The sequence below is a fragment of the Sinocyclocheilus rhinocerous genome, unplaced genomic scaffold (assembly GCF_001515625.1).
Source record: "Sinocyclocheilus rhinocerous isolate Xijiao unplaced genomic scaffold, SAMN03320098_v1.1 scaffold478, whole genome shotgun sequence".
In the NCBI taxonomy this organism is placed as follows: domain Eukaryota; kingdom Metazoa; phylum Chordata; class Actinopteri; order Cypriniformes; family Cyprinidae; genus Sinocyclocheilus; species Sinocyclocheilus rhinocerous.
This window is the reverse complement of record NW_015651483.1, coordinates 2,280,186-2,302,223: the sequence shown is the minus strand read 5'-3', so window position 1 is coordinate 2,302,223 and position 22,038 is coordinate 2,280,186. Positions and strand designations below refer to the sequence as shown.

Here is a 22,038-nt window from a genome sequence, read left to right as displayed (position 1 = left end):
TATACACACACACACACACACACACACACACACTCACACACAAAGAAAAACAAGTAGATAAATTAGAAAAAATAGAAAGCTAGTGTTTTTTTGTTTTTGTTTTTTTAAATAAAAAAAAAAGATAAATATAGATAAAGTAGAATTAAAATAGAATAGAAAGTGCTAGAGTTAGAGGGTCAAATAAAGGTGGAACAGATGTGTTTTTAAATATGTAAATTTAGATGTGTTCAAGTAAAATATACTAATGAATTCAAACTTGTATCTGTACAAACTTAAATTGAGTAATAATATAGAATTTTTAATTCTTGATTTCTTTCATAATTAAAATTATTTAATGTAAAAAGTACATTTGTTTTTCTGTAGTATTTAAAATTATTTATTTAATCATTTTTATCAGCATAATGGCACTTAATATTACTGTAGTGTACATAACTGTAGTTAACTGTAGTACATAACTGTAGTGCTAACCTCCCTTTCACACTCACCTTAGGTTCCTTTGACTCTCTGTATCTTGGCTCTGAGAAATGTCCATCTCAGGGTCCTCAGGCACCTTCCTCTTCTTATCCTTCTCCAGAATCGAATCCCAGGCTATCTGTAATCAGAAGCACATTTAAAACTGGAATATAATTTAATTTCATTCACATGTGTTTCATATAATCCTTTCTGGATTACAATCTGCCATCAAAATGATTTTTTGACATTTAATTATTCTAACTGCTGTGAGAAAAGGCTAACGATCTGCCACCTGTAGGATCCTCACATGAGGTAGCCTAGTAGCTGGGACAACTTCTTTATGTTTACAGAAGTGACGTAATGACGCAGCAGCATGCATGAATTTCCTGTGAAAACCTACCCGTACCACTCAAATTAGAAAACATTATTATAAGCTAACCGTTGTGAATCGGGCTAAAGTAAGGCGATAGTTTTGAACACTGGCTGGTTATGTACTTGCTCAAATATTGATTTTGGATAATTTTTAACCAAAAAAAGTTACGGACTGCAGCTTTAACTGAGTTATGTACAATTAGCAAAGGAAATTTAATGTGGCCAGTTAGAGTTTGAGGAGTAATTTCTACTTAATTATTTTAAGTTTACTCTGCAATACTCAAGTACATTTCTTTACTCAAGCAATGTAGCACTGAAAAAAAAAACATGCGATTAAAGCATGTGGTTCACTTACAAACATGTAAGCAAGTAGACATCTTGTTGTCCTTAAGATAATATGTCTACTCAATATAGTTATTACCCAAAAGAACATGGAGACCTTAATACTTGGTACACAGTACACAATGACAGTAACAATCAGTAAAGTAGAAAATGAACCCCAAGTGTCACAAAATAGCAAGTTACTAAACCTAACAACAAAAGCAACCATAAAACAGTGTATATACAACTCAAACACGTGAAAATTTTAACCTTATTAATTATTCATGCCCCAGACTAAAGCTTCTGAAGCAGAAAACTGAATAACATGGAAATGGTCTACATCAGCGGGTCTCAAACTGTGGGCTGAAGCATTCCAAGTTGTCCACAGGTAGGCAGATATAATTAATAAAATATTTCTTAGACATTAAAAAACAAGTATATTTAAAAAAAAATGTTTTGCCTCTTAATAACTATTAAATGTGGAAACAGTGATAATTTTTTTCAGGATACAGGAACAGAAAGTTCAAAAGAATGTTCAAAAGAACAGCATTTATTTTATTTATTTAAAAAAAAAAATTGTAAAAAAATATATAAATGGTTTTACTGTCACTTTTGATCAGTTCGGTGTGTAAACTTTTGAATGGTGTGATACATAGGCTTCGGATCTCTCCAGTGAAACATCACAAAATGAATAATACATTTTCAAAGACCTGTGTTAAGTGTAAAATGGAAGACAGTACATATTTTCATTGTATTTTTGACTGTTTTCATATTAAAGCATTCTTATTGGATGTTGTTCAAGAAATTAATAACACATTGGGAATCTCTCTGGACCTTGACCCACTGGTCTGTATTTTAGGGATTCTTTCATACAACACCAGGAGCTCTTCTAAGATTCAGTTGCTCAAAATTTTATTATTTACTGCCAGACGCTGCATACTACTTCAGTGGATTTATAAAAAAAAAAAACACCAACAAAGACATAATGTACTAAGAGTGTATTGGACATTATGCCATTTGAAGCCTTGAGTTTTTTTGAGAAAACTCCAGATAACGTAGCTCTGACATAGCAACACCCAACATAATCACTTGCATTTTATCCATCTTATGCACTTCTTTTTTCGTTTATGGTATTTATTTAGCAGTTGTTGATTACTCTTGTCTATCTTTTGTTAATAAAAATCTATTTTATTACACTTGTGTCTTCCTTGTGTTGATGATACCGAAAGAGGTTCTACAAGTTAGAGATCCCACCAATCTTTCTTATGTGATGTACTCATAACCACACCTTAAGTGACACGTGATCCAAATATCATAACGTCATTGGTGACGCGAGTACCCATCACTACACTATTTCGCCTCCTTAGGTTGGCGAAAGCAATATTCACTACACTTGCCACAAAAGGACCAGCTGACATCATGTCAGTGATTCTCTCATTAACACAGGTGAGAGTATTGATGAGGACAAAGCTATAGATCATGCTTTGCACAAAAAGGGATTCACAGGCAAGGATAATGCTGCTAGTAAGATTGCACCTAAATCAATCATTTATCGGATCATCAAGAACTTCAAGGAGAGAGGTTCAATTGCTGTGAAGAAGGCTTCAGGGCACCCAAGAAAGTCCAGCGAGTGCCAGGACCGTCTCCTATAAAGTTTATTCAGCTGCGGGATCAGGGCACCAGCAGTGCAGAGCTTGCTCAGGAATGGCAGCAGGCAGGTGTGAGTGCATCTGCACGCACACTGAGGCCAAGACTTTTGGAGGATGGCCTGGTGTAAAGAAGGGCAGCAAAGAACCCACTTCTCTCCAGGAAAAACATCAGGGACAGACTGATATTCTCCAAAAGGTACAGGGATTGGATTGCTGAGGACTTGGGTAAAGTAATTTTCTCTGATGAATCCCCTCTGATTGTAAGAGGCATCCGGAATAAAGCTTGTCCGGAGAAGAAAAGGTGAGCGCTACCATCAGTCCTGTGTCATACCAACAGTAAAGCATCCTAAAACAAATAAATGTGTGGGGTTGCTTCTCAGCCAAGAGAGTGGGCTCCCCCAAAATTTTGCCTAAGAACACAGCCATGAATAAAGAATGGTACAAAAACATCCTCCGAGAGCAACTTCTCCCAACCATCCAAGAACATTTTGGTAAGGAACAATGCCTTTTCCAGCATGCTGGAGAACCTTGCCATAAGGCAAAAGTGATAACTAAGTGGCTCGGGGAACAAAACATCTAAATTTTGGGTCCCGGAAACTCCCCAGACCTTAATCCCATTGAGAACTTGTGGTCAATCCTCAAGAGGCAGTGGACAAACAAAAACCCACAAATCCTGACAAACTCCAAGCATTGATTATGCAAGAATGGGCTGTTATCAGTCAGGATGTGACCCAGAAGTTGATTGACAGCATGCCAGGGCGAATTGCAGAGGTCTTGAAAAAGAAGGGTCAACACTGCAAATACTGAGTTTTTGCATAAACTTATTGTAATTGTCAATAAAAGCCTTTGACAGTTATGACATTCTTGTAATTATACTTCAGTATACCATAGTAACATCTGGCAAAAAGATCTAAAAACACTGTAGCAGCAGACTTTGTGAAAATTAATATTTGTCATTCTCAAAACTTTTGGCCACAGCTGTACACTGATCGCAGGCTATTTAATGAAAATGCAATTCAAACCTCTTAAGTGTAAGTGTCAATGCATTTAAGAAAAATAAAAGACATTTAAATAATTTTTGCTACCCTTTTGCTGTACATTTGGCTCAAAATGCATTTTGAAATTCACACTGCATTTTGCAACAATTATCACGCGGTATCACAATGAAAATGCAATCCCAAGTGTCCTACCCATAAGTATAAATGCATTTAGGAAAAATGGCATTTCAATTATAATTTTGCTACAGTTTTTGCTTGGACATTTTAAACATCTAATCAATTTGGGTAATACATTTTCATTTTAATTTTGCAACTTATAAAGCGTTAAAATGTTTTTAATTTACATATTAAATCTAGTGTAGGAAATGGCAAATCTAAATTATATAATTGAATTTTAATTTTCATTTGCATAAGTTGAACAGGCTACTTGAATGAAAATTACTGTGCAAACTCACTGCACAGAATATGAAGAACATCAAAAGCTTTGGGAGTCAGATGTTCATGGCAGTCCTAAACCTGCCAAAGTACCAGCACAATAGCTTGCTCAGCAAAATATTGTCTATATCTTTATCTACAAAATTTCAGAAAATATTGAGATGATATTTTTTTGTAATTATCGCACATCCCATAGCTCAAGTCACACCTTCTGACATGACACAGTGAATTTACCCCCCTTCCTCCTTTCTCCTGGTCTAACTGGTTTGCCTTTTTTAAGCTTGTTGATACCAATCTTTCATTTACAAACCCTGACAGATAGGTAACATTTTTCTCACTCTTGCAACACATGGACCAGGCATGGCATATACAGTATATTACTGTTTATGTGTATGACCATATATTAGAGCTGTCAGTCAATTAAAAAATAACTAATCACACAATTTTTTTCTGAAATGAATCACGAATAATCCCACCTAACATTAAACTAAAGTTTTTATATATACTTTTATATTGCAATAATTTCACATTCAATTTTTAAATTAATGTAGAAACAACATACAGTATATTTTTTATATTAGTTTAATGGCATCTTTTTATGACTGAAGGCAAGTAGCACTGATACCTCTTGTTTTTTCCCCCTAATATTTGATCATTGACTAGCCAGTCAACATTACAGTGTAATTGAGAGCTATCAGTTTTAACATTTATTAGACTTTTAAAAATAACAACTAATTTAAGTGAACTTAAAACAATCTTCACATAAACCCATTATAATAAATGTCATATTTAGCAACCTGTGCCTTTCAGCAAGTAGGAAATATACAGAAATTGAATAAAGTTATCAAACACTGATCTTGAAATTAAATATTGATGAATACTTAAAGCTAAAAAATTACTGATTTCCTCTTTCTTTCTTTTGTTTTTTGATTTACAGACATCACAGCAGCTGCGTTATTATTAGGTTTTTGGTTGCTATTTCTTTAAGAGCTGCCGCTGCTGATCTGACACGCATCCTATTTTTTCATATCTCTTTACCTTTTCTGGCATGCTTCAGGTCTTAAAGTCTCTACTAATGAACTGACAAGTTGAATCGGGTGTGTTAGATGAGGGAGACAGTGCTGGGTTGCTCTTGACATTTTTGAAAATCACTGCATTTCAGAGACATGTTCTTAAGGTGACTCAATGAGAATAAGTCTGAGTTTATTTTATTTGGTAAAAAGGGATGTGTGGATGATGTCACTGACTGCCTGGGGTTACTTCCTGGGAAAAATCTTTCTAGAGTGAAAAACCTTGGTGTCATTTTTGACTCAGAGCTCAAATTTGATCGTCAAATTAATGCCGTTGTTAAAAATAGTTTTTTCCATCTTAGATCTTTTTCTAAGTTGAAGTCTATCCTTTCTTTTGAGGACTTGGATAAAGTTGTGCATGCTTTTGTGTCATCTCGTTTGGATTATTGTAATGCATTGTATCTGGGTGTGAGTCAGGCCTCTCTCTCCCGCCTGCAGCTTGTTCAGAATTCAGCGGCTAGGCTTTTAACGGGTACCAAGAAGAGAGAGCATATTACTCCTGTGCTTATTAAATTACACTGGCTTCCTGTACGATACAGGATTCATTATAAAGTGCTATTATATGTTTTTAAAGCTTTGCATGGTTTAGCACCAGAGTATATTTCTGATTTAATCAGTTTGCATCAATTCAATAGGTCTTTGCGTTCTAATGATCAATTACATCTGATGGTTCCTCGAATGCAAAGGGGATCGGGCCTTTTCTGTTGCTGTTCCAAGGCTTTGGAATGACCTTCCTCTGTCTGTAAAATCTTCTCCTACACTTCCTGTATTTCAGAGTGCGCTTAAAACTCATTTGTTTTCATTAGCATTTAAAAATGTCAATTAATTTGTTCTTTGTTGTTGTTGTTGTTGTGGTATATGTTTATAATGTTTTATGCTTGATTTTATTCTTGTATTTTTATTTAGTCTTCCTGTACAGCACTTTGGTTTCCACACCGTGGTCTTGAAAGTGCTTTATAAATAAATAAAGTTGAACAAATACTTACATGCATGCATACTTTAAAAGCAGCTTTAATCACCTTTTTGGTAACTTTATAACTTAACTGACGACATAACTACGACATTGCATGCTCGTAGTTTCATTTGCACTTTAATATAAAATGATATACAGTGCAGTGCGTGGAAATGAAGTGCATGTGCTACGAGCACAGTATAACGACTGATAGGACAGGAAAATTAGTTTTTACTGACATACTGACATATGGCCTGACAACATCTCATCTGGTTCACTGTTGTTCTACTGAAGCTCCCTCATCACCTGTACCGTTTACATGCTCGTTTGACTCACTCTGAGGTGGAGTGGAGTGTGGGTCTGAAAAGTCTCCCGTTTGATGTGGTCATATAAAGACGTTCTGCGTCTAAATAAACAATTCTTGTCAAGAAAAAAAAAGAGACAGAAGCAGCAGTTGTGAGTTTGGTGGCCAACCCTAGCTCCGCCCCTGCGTTAATTGCGTTAAATATTTGTAACTCCTTTTATCACTTGCGATAACGTGCTAATTTTGACAGTGCTAGTTTTAATATATTAATCTACAGAGAAAATTTTTATTTTTCATCACAGACTGCAGAAAATGTGCGCAAATAAAGAAATGGTTGACCCAAAAATGAACATTTACTGAAAATTGACCCTCAGGCCATCCAAGATGTAGATGGGTTTTCTCTTCATCAGAACAGATTTGAAGAAATTTAGCATTACATCATTTGCTCACCAGTGGATTCACTATGCAGTGAATGGGTGCCGTCAGAATGAGAGTCTAAACAGCTGATAAAACATCACAATCCTCTTGTGCAAAAAGCTGTGTGTTTGTAAGAAACAAATCCATCAAAACATTTGTAACTTCAAACCATTGCTTCTGGTTAAAATACATGTACTCTATCCATATCATTTCTTTCTCTAGTGAAACAGTCGTCTCGTCTGAATCAGGAGAGAAACATGCACAGATCAAACACCGTTTACAGTTTACACGTGAAAGCAGTCCAAAACAGTTCTAAACAAAAATTATTTGTTTTTATCAGCTGTTTGAACTCTCATTCTGATAGCACACATTCACTGCAGAGGATCCATTGGTGAGCAAGTGACGTAATGCTAAATTTCTCCAAATCTGTTCCTATGAAGAAATAAACTCATCTATATCTTGGATGGCTTGAGGGTGAGCAAATCTTCATGTTGGGTGAACTATTCCTTTAAACTCCTTCTAAGTGTTAGCCAAATCATTATCAATAATTACTTTTATCATGTCTAATAATATCATGTTGACAGTTAGTGTAATAAATCATATACTATCAGGTACAGGCTCTTATCATTGCAGACTAAGCTCTTTTGGTCTATAAATTGGTTAATACACAATGCACTGATGTTCTGAAGAGAGCGTCTCAGAGTGAAGTTCTCATGGCGTCTCTCCATGCATTGCTGATTCTGTGCGTATGTGCCACAGCCCTGTGTTTGGTGAGTGTAGAATTTAGATGTTAGAAACAAAAATTTGGTGATCATGTGTTGATTAATATTGTGCTAAACAAAAGCAAATGATCATATGTTATAGCAAAACTAACACAGCTGTTATAATAAAATGTAATGGCCTTGTTGAAGACTGAATGAGTTTTATGATGAAATAGTTTGTGGTTATTTCATGATAGCAGGTTATACAATATCAAAGCTTGCACTGTAGTTTGTTGATGTAAATGTGCACCTTTGACACTTATCTCTCAAATGTTTTCTTTAAAAGCCAACATCTTCACTCACAGGTAAGTCATAACAATCAATTAATTTAATATAACAATGTATTCATATGATGCAATGCTTTTATATACTATGCTCGAAATTAGACTAATAATAACAACATGTTAGACCTTTTCAGACATGTGCATACATTGGGCCTTTCTTGCATTGACTGTCAGGATGTTTTTATGTTCAATCAGATGTTACTCAAAGGTGGGGAATCGACAGATGGGGAAACAAGAGTTGTCAATTGGTGCAAACTGTGACAGTTTAGGAACAGTGGAGCACGAGTTTCTGCATGCGCTGGGTTTCTGGCACGAGCAGTCCAGATCTGACAGAGACGACTACGTCACCATTGTGTGGGACCAGATTCAAGAGGGTAACTATTGAATTCTTAAATACTCGCATCAATAATAACATCATTCTGTCTTGCCAAACTCCTAAAATCGATATATTCTAATATTAAATACACGCCTGTTTGATTATTAACTGTTTTGCCGTTTGTTTCTCACTTAGGTAAAGAGCACAACTTTAATTCATATGATGAAACTGTGTCAAGCTCTCTCGGTGTGCCCTATGATTATGGTTCAGTCATGCACTACAGTAAGACATCCTTCAGCAATGCCAGTGAATCAACCATCGTTACCAAAATACCAGAATTCTTGGATGTGATTGGTCAACGCATGGAGTTTAGTGACAGTGACCTGCTCAAGCTGAACCGGCTATACAATTGTAGTAAGTTTATGATTAAGCACTTTCTGTGGAAGACTCGACTGAATGATCCTCCATTATTTGACTGACTGATAAGATAAAGACTGCTTGCTCAACTAATACTTTGCTTCTCTCACTCACCTAAACATTTTTCATAATTCTTCCAGCTACAGCCTCAACTTTTCTGGACTCTTGCCACTTTGAGGAGCCGAATATCTGTGGTATGATCCAGGGTGATGGTGGAAATGCCAAGTGGGCTCGTGTACAAATGGTAGAGGGCGGTCCACAGACGGACTACACCAACCTGGGTCAATGTCAAGGTATGAACACCCCTAATCACAAAAGCAGGATTCATCCTAATTTTACATTTATTTACAATATATTTGGTTGTGATGCATCCAAAATCGCACACTGTTTAGTAGGTAAAACATTTGACTGGAAACTGTTAAGAAATTATTTTCTTATTTTTCGCTGTATGAATATAGGTAGTATAAATGAAATTTGCAGATCCACTCCCTTACCACTGTCACTTCACAGCCATTCACAAATCTTCTCCTGTGGCCCCATGGGATAGTAAAGTTTCATCAAACTCTTACAGTGAATTCAGACACACTACTTTTTTCACATATTGTTTTTCATCTACTATATAGTAGGGAAGTAGGCATATTCAGACAGAGGGATCGAGTCACATCAAGCAGGAGTGTCATGTGTGGAATACTGAACTTTTTCACACAGCAAATATTTTAGCAAAATGTACACCACCTGCAAAAGAAAAAAAATCTGCTATTGCATTTCCATTACTTTACAGAGGAGGAAACAAAATACAGAGAGATAAGTATACAGAGAAATGTCAAACTTACAGTCACTTTCTCAGCACCGTTTTAGAAACTCCCTCACAAATCGCAGAGTTGACTATTATTTGTATTTGTTTGCCAAGGTAATTTAACTCAAAGTATAGTGTTATGAACATTATGAATCATTATATGATTTTTTAAAGATTTTTTTTTAAAGGGGGTCATCAAAAGAGGACGATATCTGCTTCGTCATGCTTGGAGCTGATCCGTGTTGGTCGTTGAGGAAATACATCAACTTCGCGCTGTGGATCATCGGATCGGCTTTCACTGTGGACGAAGTGGAGTCCAGCGGGGCATAGGGGAGAAACAATAATGTACAGTATGTGGAAAATAATGTATTTTTTTAACCTTAAACCGCATAAATACATTTCATTACACCAAATACACAAAATAATGTTCTTTTTAGCAACATTATATGACCCCTTTAAATTTATTTTATTTAACTATTGTGACCCTATTGTGAAAATGTGTCATTGCAGTCTTACCGCATCATACCAAATTAGGCCAAAGACTCTCTTAAAGTGATAGTTCACCCAAAAATGAAAAACCTGTCATTAATTACTCACCTTCATGTCGTTCCAAATCCGTAAGACCTTTGTTCATCGTTGGAACCCAAATTAAGATATTTTTGATGAAATCCAAGAGTTTTCTGACCCTGTATAGAGAGTAACTGAATAACCATGTTCAAGGCCCATAAAGATAGTAAGGACATTGTTAAAATATTCCATGTGACATCAGTTGTTCAAACTTAATTTTATGAAGCTACAAGAAAAAACTTGTGTGTGCGAAGAAAACAAAAATACTGCCTTAAATCAACTTTATTCTCTCCCATGTCAGTCTTCGACGTGCTTTCACGAGAGTATCACGATGCATGCGTGTGGTGCTGCTGATGCAGGAGCCGCTGTTCTGAAGTAGAACGTCCATTTCTCTTAGTTCATTGCCTGTATATTCTGGTTCAAATAAGTAAGGCTGGGCAAAAAATTGCAAGTCATCCTCTCTGTCGAAATCATCAGACATGATTACAAAAGCCCCTTTCACACATACAGACTTTACTAGTAAATTACTGTTAAGAGATCATGTGCGAACAGGACCTTTTCAAAAATACCAGTAAATTCATTCCGGCAATATTGTTGTAACATTACCAGTAAATTGCTGGAATTGCCGATGCTGTGTGTGAACGCAGAATGAAGATTACTATTATGAGCATGTATGAGTTCAGAACGCGCTGACGTAAGACATGTACTCTGGGCCAATCTAAAGCCATTGAAATTCAAAATTCAATGGCTCTGGGCCAATCATAACATTCTGACACAAATGACGCATTTATTCTGTTCTGTGTAGTTCAGTTGAAATCGTCTAATTCTATGTCTCTGGACCAAAAGTGATGCATGAATGTGAACGCTTCACACAAAAATGAAAACATCAACAAAAACACTGACTGCATATACAGTACCCTTCCATGTTTACACACAACACCAGGAGGCGCAGCTGTTTAGAGGTAATTTCTGGTTAATGATGTCTCAGAATTTTCCGGTACTTTGAAACCTATGTGTGAATGGCGCATTACCAATAAAAAAAGAACATTGTTGCCTGTGTGAACAGCGCATTTTTGTATTTACCAGTAAAGTCGTTCCGGTAATTTTACAGCAATTTACTGGTATTACTGTGTGAAAAGGGTCTAAAGGGCCTACTGCATCAGCAGCACCACACCAGGGGCGCGGGAAGATGACATTTCAGAGATCATTACAAATAAATTATTAAATGCTAAAACTGAATAAATTTAAAGGAACAAACTTGGCGTTGCATTTGCAACCATGTGAAAACAGGGGGTGCTGCAGCCCCCTCAGCACCCCTACTTCCCGCGTCCCTGCACCACACCCATGCATCGTACTACTCTATTGAACGCGTTGAAGACTGACACCAAAGAGAAGAAATTGTTTAAAAAAATCATTATTTTTGTTTTGTTTGTGCACAAAAAGTACTCTTGTAGCGTCATAAAATTAAAGTTGAACCACTGATGTCACATGGACTATGTTAACGGTGTCCATACTACCTTTCTTGAACGTGTCAGATGCTATGCTGTCTATGGAGGGTCAGAAAGCTCTCGGATTTCACCAAAAATATCTTAATTTGTGTTCCGATAATGAACAAAGGTCTTACGGGTTTGGAACAACATGAGGGTGAATTTGGGTGAACTATTCCTTTAAATAGGGCAGTGTCACATGGAAGACTATTTGTTTAATTTTGTCTATTCATTGTTATATCACCTCTGTGTAAAAAGTTGAATAATTCATAGTCCATAATCCTGCATTGATAACGGTTTTATGATATTATGGTGGCACTTTGGTCTTCATAATAAACATTTTACTGATACTCTAAGGAAATATTCTTTGACCTTCTCTAGATGTTTCTTGTCAAGGATTATGACATGCAAAATGATCTTTAAACTCCATAATAAGGTCCAAAGAGAAAGTGAGAAGACTGGCTTAATACCTGATTATCTAATAAAGTTTATACTTCCACAGGGGTTGGGTTCTTCATGCATTTCAGCACAGCCACAGGAACCCAGGGTGACACGGCTTACCTGGAAAGTCGCCTCTTTTACCCCAAAAGACGCTCCCAGTGCCTGCAGTTCTATCACTACAACAGTGGGGGCATCGATGACCAGCTAAACATCTGGGTGCGTGAATACACTGCTGAAAACCCCAATGGAGCCCTGAGACTCATTCAGAAGATCAGTGGTAATAATTCTTTATGTTTAAAACACCAATAGATAAATCATTTTAGCCTATGGGTAACTTATACTTGTACAACCTAGGTGGACTTCAAGGCTCCTGGGAACTATACCATGTTACGCTAGATGTCTCTGATAAATTCAGAGTGGTGTTTGAAGGAGTTAAAGGAAGAAAACCATCAAAGAGTGGTCTGTCTCTGGATGACATCAACCTCTCAGAGACCAAGTGTCCTCAATACACTTGGCGCATTCGTGATTTTACCAGCCTTCTCGCTACAACCCCTGCCGGTTCCAAAACCTACAGCCCCCGCCTCCTATCCCCAGATGGTTACTCATTTCAGATTGGTTTGTACATTAATGGCTTGAAGGATAGTCCAGATAAAATGGCAATCTACCTCCACTTGACCTCTGGACCCAACGATGACAATCTCCAATGGCCATGTCCGTGGCGTCAGGCATCCATGGAGCTGATGGACCAGAATCCAGACATCCAACATCGCATGAACAACATTAGGATGATCACTACAGATCCAACCAAGACCTCCACTGACCGTAAGATACAAACCAAGAGTTGAGGAGGAATTTGTTAGGAGCCATTAATGCTGATATGCTAAGCACAGATACTTGGTTACAGATTATGTCGAGTTTAAAGTCAATAAAATGTGTTTTATAAATAGTTTCTTCTCTCTTTGTGCAGCCATGGGTAATGTGGAGTATTTCTGGGACGACCCACGAAAAGTAGGCAGTCTAGTCACAGACACAGATGGCAGTAAATTCTACCGGGGGCCAGGTTACGGTACCAGCAATTACATCACACATGATCGTCTGAAGAGTCGAAGCTTCATCAAAGGAGATGATGTCATCTTCCTCCTCTCTCTTGATGGTTTGCCGTTTTTATTCCATACCAGTGAAATTCTTATGAAATATGATAAGAGTTTTAACTTTTAACTTCAATGATAGATGTGACTGGACTTTTGAAGACTCAGACCAGGAGACCAGAAATCCGAGACCTGCGATTAGAGATTGATGACGCCATTGGAAGCTCTACAGCAACAGTGGCAATAAGTGTCTTTGTGGCAGCTGCCATGTTCCTGGGTCTTGCTGTGGGCGCAATGTTCTACATGCGGAGGAGGAGGAGACTGATGGAAAGACACGGAGAGATTGAGCCAGAGAGGACAGATGGTTGTATGTTTCCATATACCAGTTTTCTCCTCCCACAGTAAATAATTGTACCATTATTAAACAGTACAGTAACTCCCATTAAACTGAATTTTCTCCCACAGAACCCCAAATGTCCATTTAAAAGGACAGTGGACTAGAAGATCCCCATGACATCATGCAGGATACATAATGAAGCCCTTAATGAAGAAAAAAAAAATCTTTCCAAAATTTGTCAGATTGTGTCGTCATTACTGAGCTGGAGCTACTGAATCATAACTTGCCTTTCTCTGGTGCCAAAACAAAAAACAACATGATAAAACTGCTGTACTATTCTCAAGACACTACTATTACTAGCACTTCTCATGTTCTTTGCTTTCATAAGATGAATTGCTTTCTGTATTCCTCGTTAGTAAGTTGCTTTGGATAGAAGCTTCTGCTAAATTATTAAATGTAAATGTAAAACAATCAAATAAAAGCACTTGATCAAAATAAGTACTCAACGATTGATGCTCACACAGTTTATTAGTGGTTTGTTATAGTCGGTAACAAAGTGCTGTATTATAAATAATTGCAATGTAATTTACATTCCTGAATTTTCAAGAGATGCAGCTGTCCATTGGCACTGCTCTATATGAGAAACACCACATTCTCTGAGACCATGACCTGGTTGTCATCCTCGTCCTGGCCTTTGTTAATGTGAGTTAGAAGATCAGGCACCACCACAGACTGAGACCGGGTCACCTTAAAGACCTTCAGTAGAACGGTCTCGAAGACTGAAAATCAGTCTCCATATCTAATGTGCGGTTAGATTGTGGAATTGACTCAAACAAAGAAACATGACAGAAAAAATTCCAGACCAGTCCAACATTGTAGCACAACATCTAAGCAAGTATTGGAGGAATAATGCAGAAAAATTCACAATATTGGCACAGGCCAGAATCTATTATCTGATAATGAAGAGGACTCTGTTGTACCTGTCCTGACTGATATCAGCCTTCTTTCTTTGACAGCTTCTCTGAGACACTGGTCTGCTCTTCTGAATTGGCTGAGCTGTCAACAACATCACATTTAAGACAACATATTATAATGGCACTTAGTATATTCAAAATATTACAATTCAACATAGAGGGAAAAAAAAAAAACTACTAAACTGGTTAAATTGACTTTAGTACAGCAATGGACAGAACCTGCATAATTGATTAAGCATAGCTCACTGAGAAGTCGAAGTGAATGAGTTGACCTACTGTTTTCATCTTCTGTGAGGGTCAGAGTCCTCTCCTTCTTGAGTCATTTCCACATCATCATCAACAACATCTTTAGAGATGCGAGAACGCTTCCTGTAGACAGAGTCCGCTCACACCTGCCACTTCAAACACTCGATTTAACTGTAGTGCTAACCTCCCTTTCACACTCACCTTAGGTTCCTTTGACTCTCTGTATCTTGGCTCTAAGAGATGTCCATCTCAGAGTCCTCAGAAACCTTCCTCCTCTTATCCTTCTCCAGAATCTGCAGAGTCATGCCAAATTACATTAGACACAAAAGACATAACAGTGAATAACAGTATAAGTTCTGGATGTGAATGATTGCATGCCTTCTTGAGTTCAAGTGCAGCTTCTGCATCTCCCAGACCGATGGTTTTATTCATGCAGGCCTTGGCGTGAGTTGTAGACAATCGAATCATGGTCTCCAGAACTCGAGCGGTCACAGGCATCGTCTGTGGGAATGGTTACAGTTAGTCTAAATCAAACCAAGCAATTCAAGAGTAACAATAACATGAAAAGCACCCAAGATTTTACACTTTAAATGGACTTTACAGACCCTGGCGGAGTCACTGTTGACTTGGTCATGGCTCCGGAGTCTGGAATACTCCTCTGCTATGTAGTCTGATGCCTCCTGTGTCAGATTTTAAATCTGTAGATTTTAAAACAAAGTGAAGAAACACTTTTTCTTCCTGTGGCCATGCAGGACATTGTCTTTTTTCTCATAGATCTGTAGCTCCTGCTCGGCTGCTTCTGTGATGTTTGGGTCCTCAGTGGCAAACACATCTACTGTACTCCCCAGTGGCATTGCTGTTGATACAGACATGACAGAAAGAGAGCAACAGCTGACTAAAGCTTCTGAAGTAGAAAACTGAATAACATGGAAATGGTCTACATCAGCGAGTCTCAAACTGTGGGCTGAAGCATTCCAAGTTGTCCACAGGTAGGCAGATATAATTAAAATATTTCTTAGATATTATAAAACATGTACATTAAAAAAAAAAAAAAAGTTTTGCTTCTTAATAAATATTAAATGTAGAAACAGGTGATAATTTTCTTTCAGGATACTTTGATGAACAGAAAGTTAAAAAAAGACCAGCATTTATTTTAAATCTTTTGTAACAATATAATTTTACTGATCAATTCAGTGTGTCATTGTTGAATAAAAGAGTCAATTCTTTTTAAACTTTTGAATGGTAGTGTCAAAAAAATATATATTAAGCAGTAAAAACTGTTTAACAGTCAAGAAATGTCGAGCAATTTAAAAATAAAGGCACCCCCCTCTCCATCTATCTATGCATGAAGTATGTGTTTGGTCAAACTTCTTCTCCTTTTGGGGTAGGGGCGTGTTTGTTTTGGTGATTTCAAATATCAACATTGACTACCAGAAATCACTTACTCTGCCTTTAAAACAGTCCACCACCTAAAACAAAGTTCTTCAACCACTGATCTACTGTAACTGTACACACATCTCCAGTGCAGTTTGTGCTTTGACCAGCAGATGTCAGCCTCACCTGCTCCCTTCGGCTCTCCCGGTGCTCTGTAGCTATGCATACGCAGCACATGCTCCGAGATCGTCTGGATCCATCTGATCCAGAACTAGTATGAACAGCAGATCAAATCGGGAAAGCAAGGAATCCTGGAGCCCAATGTTCTCCATTGGGGTCTTATACTGGTCATACTGGGAGAGGTATGCACTAGGGTTAATAAAAAAAATTAAGCAAGCAAATTATCACTAAATTTTACCAGTCAAGCCAATAATCAGTATTTACCCTTATACACTGGGTTGGCAGCAGCTAACACACTGCAGCGAGTGTTAAGCCGTGCCTGAATCCCAGCTTTGGAAATGGTGACCCTATCCTGCTCCATCACCTCATGGATGGCTGTTCGGTCCATGTCAGACATCTTATCAAATTCATCAATGCACACCACACCTCTGTCAGCGAGCACCATGGCTCCTGCCTCCAAACGACGCTCACCTGGATTAGCCAGAGAATAGAATGTAGGTAACAACTCATCATGCTAAATTTAAGAAAACGTCAGATTTTATTCTAGATTTTACATTATAAACAATATCCTGAAAAATAGGATTAAAAAAAGGGTTGCATAAATTGAATACTTGTATGAATAGAAAATAAATGGCCAGGGGCATTTCCAGCATAGACACAGAGTGAAATGACTTGTCATAAACTGACTTCATCACATGTTAAAGTGTTACCCGTCTCCTGATCAGTCATGACTGCAGCTGTCAGACCAACCCCAGATGAGCCTCATCCAGTGGTGGGAATTGCTCTTGGTGCCGTGAACAAAACATATCGCAGCAACTGAGACTTCGCTACTGAAGAATCACCTGAAATCAGTCAAATGTGTAGTGTTTGTTTCAATAGGTCCGAAAATTACTTGTAAAAAAGGATTACATTTGGAAAATTAGAAAATTGATTAAATGTATATAAATAAAGTATAAATTAAATAACTATAATATAAAGATTTATTTATTCTCTCTCTCTCTCTCACACACACACACACACTATTATAACTTAAATGGGATTAAATTGATATAAATGGAGATTAAATTTAATGGATTAAATGTTTCAAGTCTCAACATTTAAGATAGACAGATACTGATATAGGACAAGAAACATGTACATTTATAACCCATAAATAGTTACCTAAAATGGCAACAGAGAACAAGTCCCGACTTTAGATAAATGATTTATTATACATTTTTACAAAACCATGACGCGTTTATAACCTTACTTATGAGCAAAATATTTATGTCTCCTCTGATGCGTGTTCCATTCTCCGGGTTGGTCTCATTGCCTTCCAACAGTAGACACAGAATGGCCTTCTTTATGTACTCATGGCCATGAATACTGGGAGCCAAAGAATGACTCAGTTGCTCAAAGACATCCTGAAACATACCAATACTCTCACCTTGCATAGCAAAGATGAAACACATCAGAGCTGCATTTCCCAAAAGCATCATACACCTTAATACCTTGTAGAAACCATTAGCACCAGTTTATCATGACAAGAATTGCAGCCAAGTTTAGAATAAATCTCTCATTAAATAAAGATGTTTGCACCTCCTCTTACTTTAGCATGAGCTTTGCAAAACTTCTTTATCTTGGCAACATCATCTGCAGAGAACGTTGGCACAATCTCCTTACTCATAAGCTTTACACTGTTAGCCAACAGGATTGTTCTGCAGAGAACCACAGATTCATCTGAGGATATGACGTTCCAGTCCTGATCTCAGGATAGAGTTCAAATTTACACACCTGAAGGTCCCAGAGGTGAAGCCGCCCTGTTTCGCAAGCAACGGTAGACCCCTACAATCTGCACACGGTCACCTGGTTTCACCCGGTCGACGAAGTCATCGTTTGCAATGTCGACAGAACGTGGCAGCTGTCCAGCAGGGGCTTTCTCTGGCATCTCCTGAATGGTCAGCGTCTGGTGGTCCTTATAGCAGCACAGCCCAAACTCAGTCTCCAGAGGATTGTTTTCTTCATCCTACACATGCAAAATTTATTTCATGATTCTTAACATTCTTAATACTAAATCAGTGATCAACAAGATATGGTTATTGGGATTTTTCCAATTAGAACATTCTCCTGGATCAACATTCTGTGACAGGCATGTTACAGGACTAGCAGAAGAGGATGATCTAGGAATGTCTTCTCACACACACACACACACACACATAAATTACATTTTTTAATTTTAATTTAATTTAATATTTACTCAAATTAAGCAAATTGTTAACTTTTTTCGATAAATAAAAATGAAGTTTAATAAATTACACAAATTTAATTACATTTAAATTGTTAATTAGATTAATAAACAAATGAAAAATAATAAATAGTTATATAAAAAGTTAAATTAAATAAATTGTTAAATTAACAGTTTTTTTACATAGTTACATAAATACTTGTGTAAATAAAATGCAATTTAATTAATTTGGCAAATAACATTTTACATTACATTTTACATACATGTTACATTTTATAAATTAAAAATAAAAACATTAAATATATGATCCATACAAAACATAACTCACTTTAGTTGGATAGATGGCACTGGAAGGAAAAGCGTCCAATGAGGTAAGATCAGTGTATTTTCGTTCTAGGGTTTTCTTGGTGGCTGGACAATAGTGGACACTACGCATAATTTTGGGCCTGACCAAGGAACCTACAGAACACATCAAAATTACAAATTAGAAATGACAACACAATGCATAATGATAATTAAGGTGGAGTAAACATCACATCATAAATGTGCGTATCAACAGCTCAGAGCTAAATATATTAATCTAAAAATCAGTGCCTGAAATTCTGAACAAAATTTTATTATTTTTAACTATGTGAAATTACAAGCCTTAAAAACTTGCAATGATAATTTGTAAAAAAAAAAAAAAAAAAAAAAGTAGTAAATCCTACTCACATTTGGTCACAATGCCTTCCACACACACAAGGTTTCCCAGAAAGCGTGCGCTTGGAGTACGTGGAGAGACATGTTTGTTCCCAAAGCTGCCCTCAAAACCAACATGGAACTCTTCAAACTGCTTAGCATAAGTGGTGTCTATTGAAGCCACAAGATCCTTTAGGGCTTTTTGGAATGCCACCAACTCAGCAAAAGCATTATTCAGTAATCTATTGAAAAGAGACCATTAATCAGATGAGCTTCGAGGACAAACTCATGAACAAAGTACTTCATGGTACAAGACAATTGTGGGAAGGCTCAAAATAAAAAAATATCTAAAATAAAATACTCTTTAGCTCTTTTTTTCACTTTTTCTTCTCAGGCCATTAATGTTTACAATAAGACGACACTGGTCGTCAGATACCATACTCCTGACCTTTTCATGATAAATGCCTTGGTCTTGCTATAAATGACATTCAATGCAGAGATTGCAAGGGTGTTCACAAACCAACTGACCTACATAAAATCAAAAACAAAAAGAAAATAATTCACATCATCTAGAAAGTCCAGGTACTCCCTCTGAGACTCTCTCAGCTCAAGGTCCTCTAACCCAGTATCCATTTCCACTACACCAGTGTCAGCATGTGAATTAGGCTAATATAAACTACAATATAAAATAATTTGCAGTCCAACATTACAAATCAAAGACGCAGACATGAATGACAACCAAACGTCTGTCTTTGAAAACCAGGTGGACACATGCCTACAAATCAATTATGTTAATTAGGCTCATTAAGCTGCGATTATCAGTTACAGAGACCTGCATCCAACTATGTAACTGTTGAAAATAAAAATGAATTTAACAAGTGTCTACTCTTCCTAAACACAATAACTAAAAGCTATTTATCTCCTTAAAGTGAACTGCTTTCTTGAACAAAAGGGACAATGGAAGAGAGGAATGTGGCCCTTGTAAAATGTCAGGGTGCATGCAGTAGCCTGTATAGTCTACGCACCTCTGGATGTTACGGCGAGCCTGTGCACAAAAAAATAACTAAATAAATAAAACTTATAAGCTATAATTGAGATATACATAAAATGTATGTACGTAAATGTCATTAACGAAAAGTATTACATTCCTTTTTATATTGGGGTCTCTGGGTTGCCTCAAAGTCAGGGGCCCTGCAGTAAAATATGAAAACTTATGCTATAAACACATAATGCATCGAAGCATATTTCCCTCATGAAGCAATGAGCCAGCCGTCCAGAAACCATCGTCCGCAGAGAGAGAAAAATGGGGGACACTACAGTGAGAGGCGAGACCGAGAGCCCCGCAGTTGTCGAGACAATCCTAGTGAGCGATCAGGCAGTGAGAGGTGAGACGACATTCTGCCTGTTCAAATAAACAACAACATACACATTTAAACCAGAATTTGTTTTTCATCTTTTATAATTGTATCTGACCCAGGTCGTCTGGCCAGCCGCCGTACTACCCCAGAGGTTCTCAGAGACATGTGAGGAGCGCTCCTCGAGAGCACCGGGAGTCAAAGTGCTCTTACATCTGTTCCAGGAGAGGTAGGCATTCACAGACAGATGTAACTATGAATGGGAGATGAATGTTGTTAGACTGAAAGACAAACGCTGCAGTATGTATGTTGGAATTATGTATCCAAACAACTACATCAAAATGTCTGAAACCAGTTTCAGGTAATTCTCTGAATTTGGGTGTCAGTACTGGGATCATGTTTTTTCAAACATGCCCTCACACAAGTCTGGTTTCAGTCTAGCTCAAGTCACACCTTCTGACACGACACATTGTATTTTACCCCCCTTCCTCCTTTCTCCTGGTCTAACCGGTTTGGCTTTTTTAAGCTTGTTGATTCCAATCTTTCATTTGCAAACCCTGAGAGATATGTACACTGTAAAAAAATGATGATGAAAAAGCCATGACAACTTATGTTTTCAAGTTACTTTAACTCATAAAAATAATTTAAGCAATTTCAACTTTTTTTTATAAGTTATACTAGATTCAACTTTATTTAAGTCAGTTTAATGTTACTGAAATTCAAAGAGCCCAATTTAGTTCAGTGAACTTAACATTTTAAGTTGTAGCTTTTTGGCACTAACCGGCCAAATCTCTGAACATGGATTCATGCGCAGGAGTCAAATTTGTACATGAATTTAATATCAGAGTCCTTTCCAAGAAAAAAAAAAATTCAGCAAATCTAGACATTAGACTCATGTTTGAAACATGAGACATCGCAGTGCAATATCAAACAAGGAGACATGGGCAGACAGTGACGGTGCTACACCGGGGCTAGGGGGGGCTATAGCCCCGTCAGAATTTTTAATAGCCCCGGTTTAGCCCCATTTCTTTATGAAGTAACTCTGACGTCATCAATATCATTTATTTTCTTAGCACCCCCACATATTGGTCTAGCCCCCCCTTAGCACCGGTAGAGAAAAAATTCTGGCGCCGTGCCTGTGGGCAGACTATACAGCGAACTAACTAACGTTAAATCGCGGAGGAATTTCAGACGCACTTTGTTTCTCCACCTGTTAAACATCGTTAAGATGGGCAATTTGAGCAATTATAGGTGTATTTTACCGTTAAAGTGGGTGCCAGTTGGCTTTGCTGAGCAGGCTCGGCATTTTCGCGCCCACTGGAAGTTTATCCCAGTCAGGCTTCGTGCGTTTGAGTTGGTATTCGTTACTGAGTAAAGTTAAGTGTTTTTTTTTTTTATTATTTTATTTTTTTATCAACCGTTCAAGCTAGGATAATATAAGTTAACTTGAGGAAGACGACGCCCGAGCTGTTTTCTACGACGCATGAACTAATCGTCACCAGTTTTGTCAGTTTGTTCTATTCAAACTAGATGAACATATGA

The 22,038-nt window shown here is 37.3% G+C and overlaps 1 protein-coding gene, 1 long non-coding RNA gene and 1 pseudogene across 2 annotated transcripts in view; 1 reads left to right on the top strand and 2 right to left on the bottom strand.

Moving 5' to 3' along the window:
* Nucleotides 1–19,870, bottom strand: part of LOC107712834 (maternal DNA replication licensing factor mcm3-like) — a 21,886-nt pseudogene extending 2,016 nt beyond the window's left edge.
* Nucleotides 13,984–14,967, bottom strand: LOC107712893 (uncharacterized). The gene is made up of 3 exons (XR_001636840.1): nt 14,887–14,967; nt 14,716–14,808; nt 13,984–14,521 (listed from the first exon to the last, which is right to left on the bottom strand). It is a non-coding gene; the product is annotated as an uncharacterized LOC107712893 (long non-coding RNA).
* Nucleotides 19,871–20,290: 420 nt separating the features above from the next.
* The window catches only part of LOC107712891 (MARVEL domain-containing protein 3), an 8,794-nt gene continuing 7,046 nt past the window's right edge, over nt 20,291–22,038 (top strand). Inside the window, exons 1-2 of the mRNA XM_016518284.1 lie at nt 20,291–20,526; nt 20,619–20,725. Of these exons, the coding sequence (XP_016373770.1) occupies nt 20,402–20,526; nt 20,619–20,725 (232 nt within the window). The 5' untranslated portion in view covers nt 20,291–20,401. The remainder of the gene's footprint in view (nt 20,527–20,618; nt 20,726–22,038) is intronic.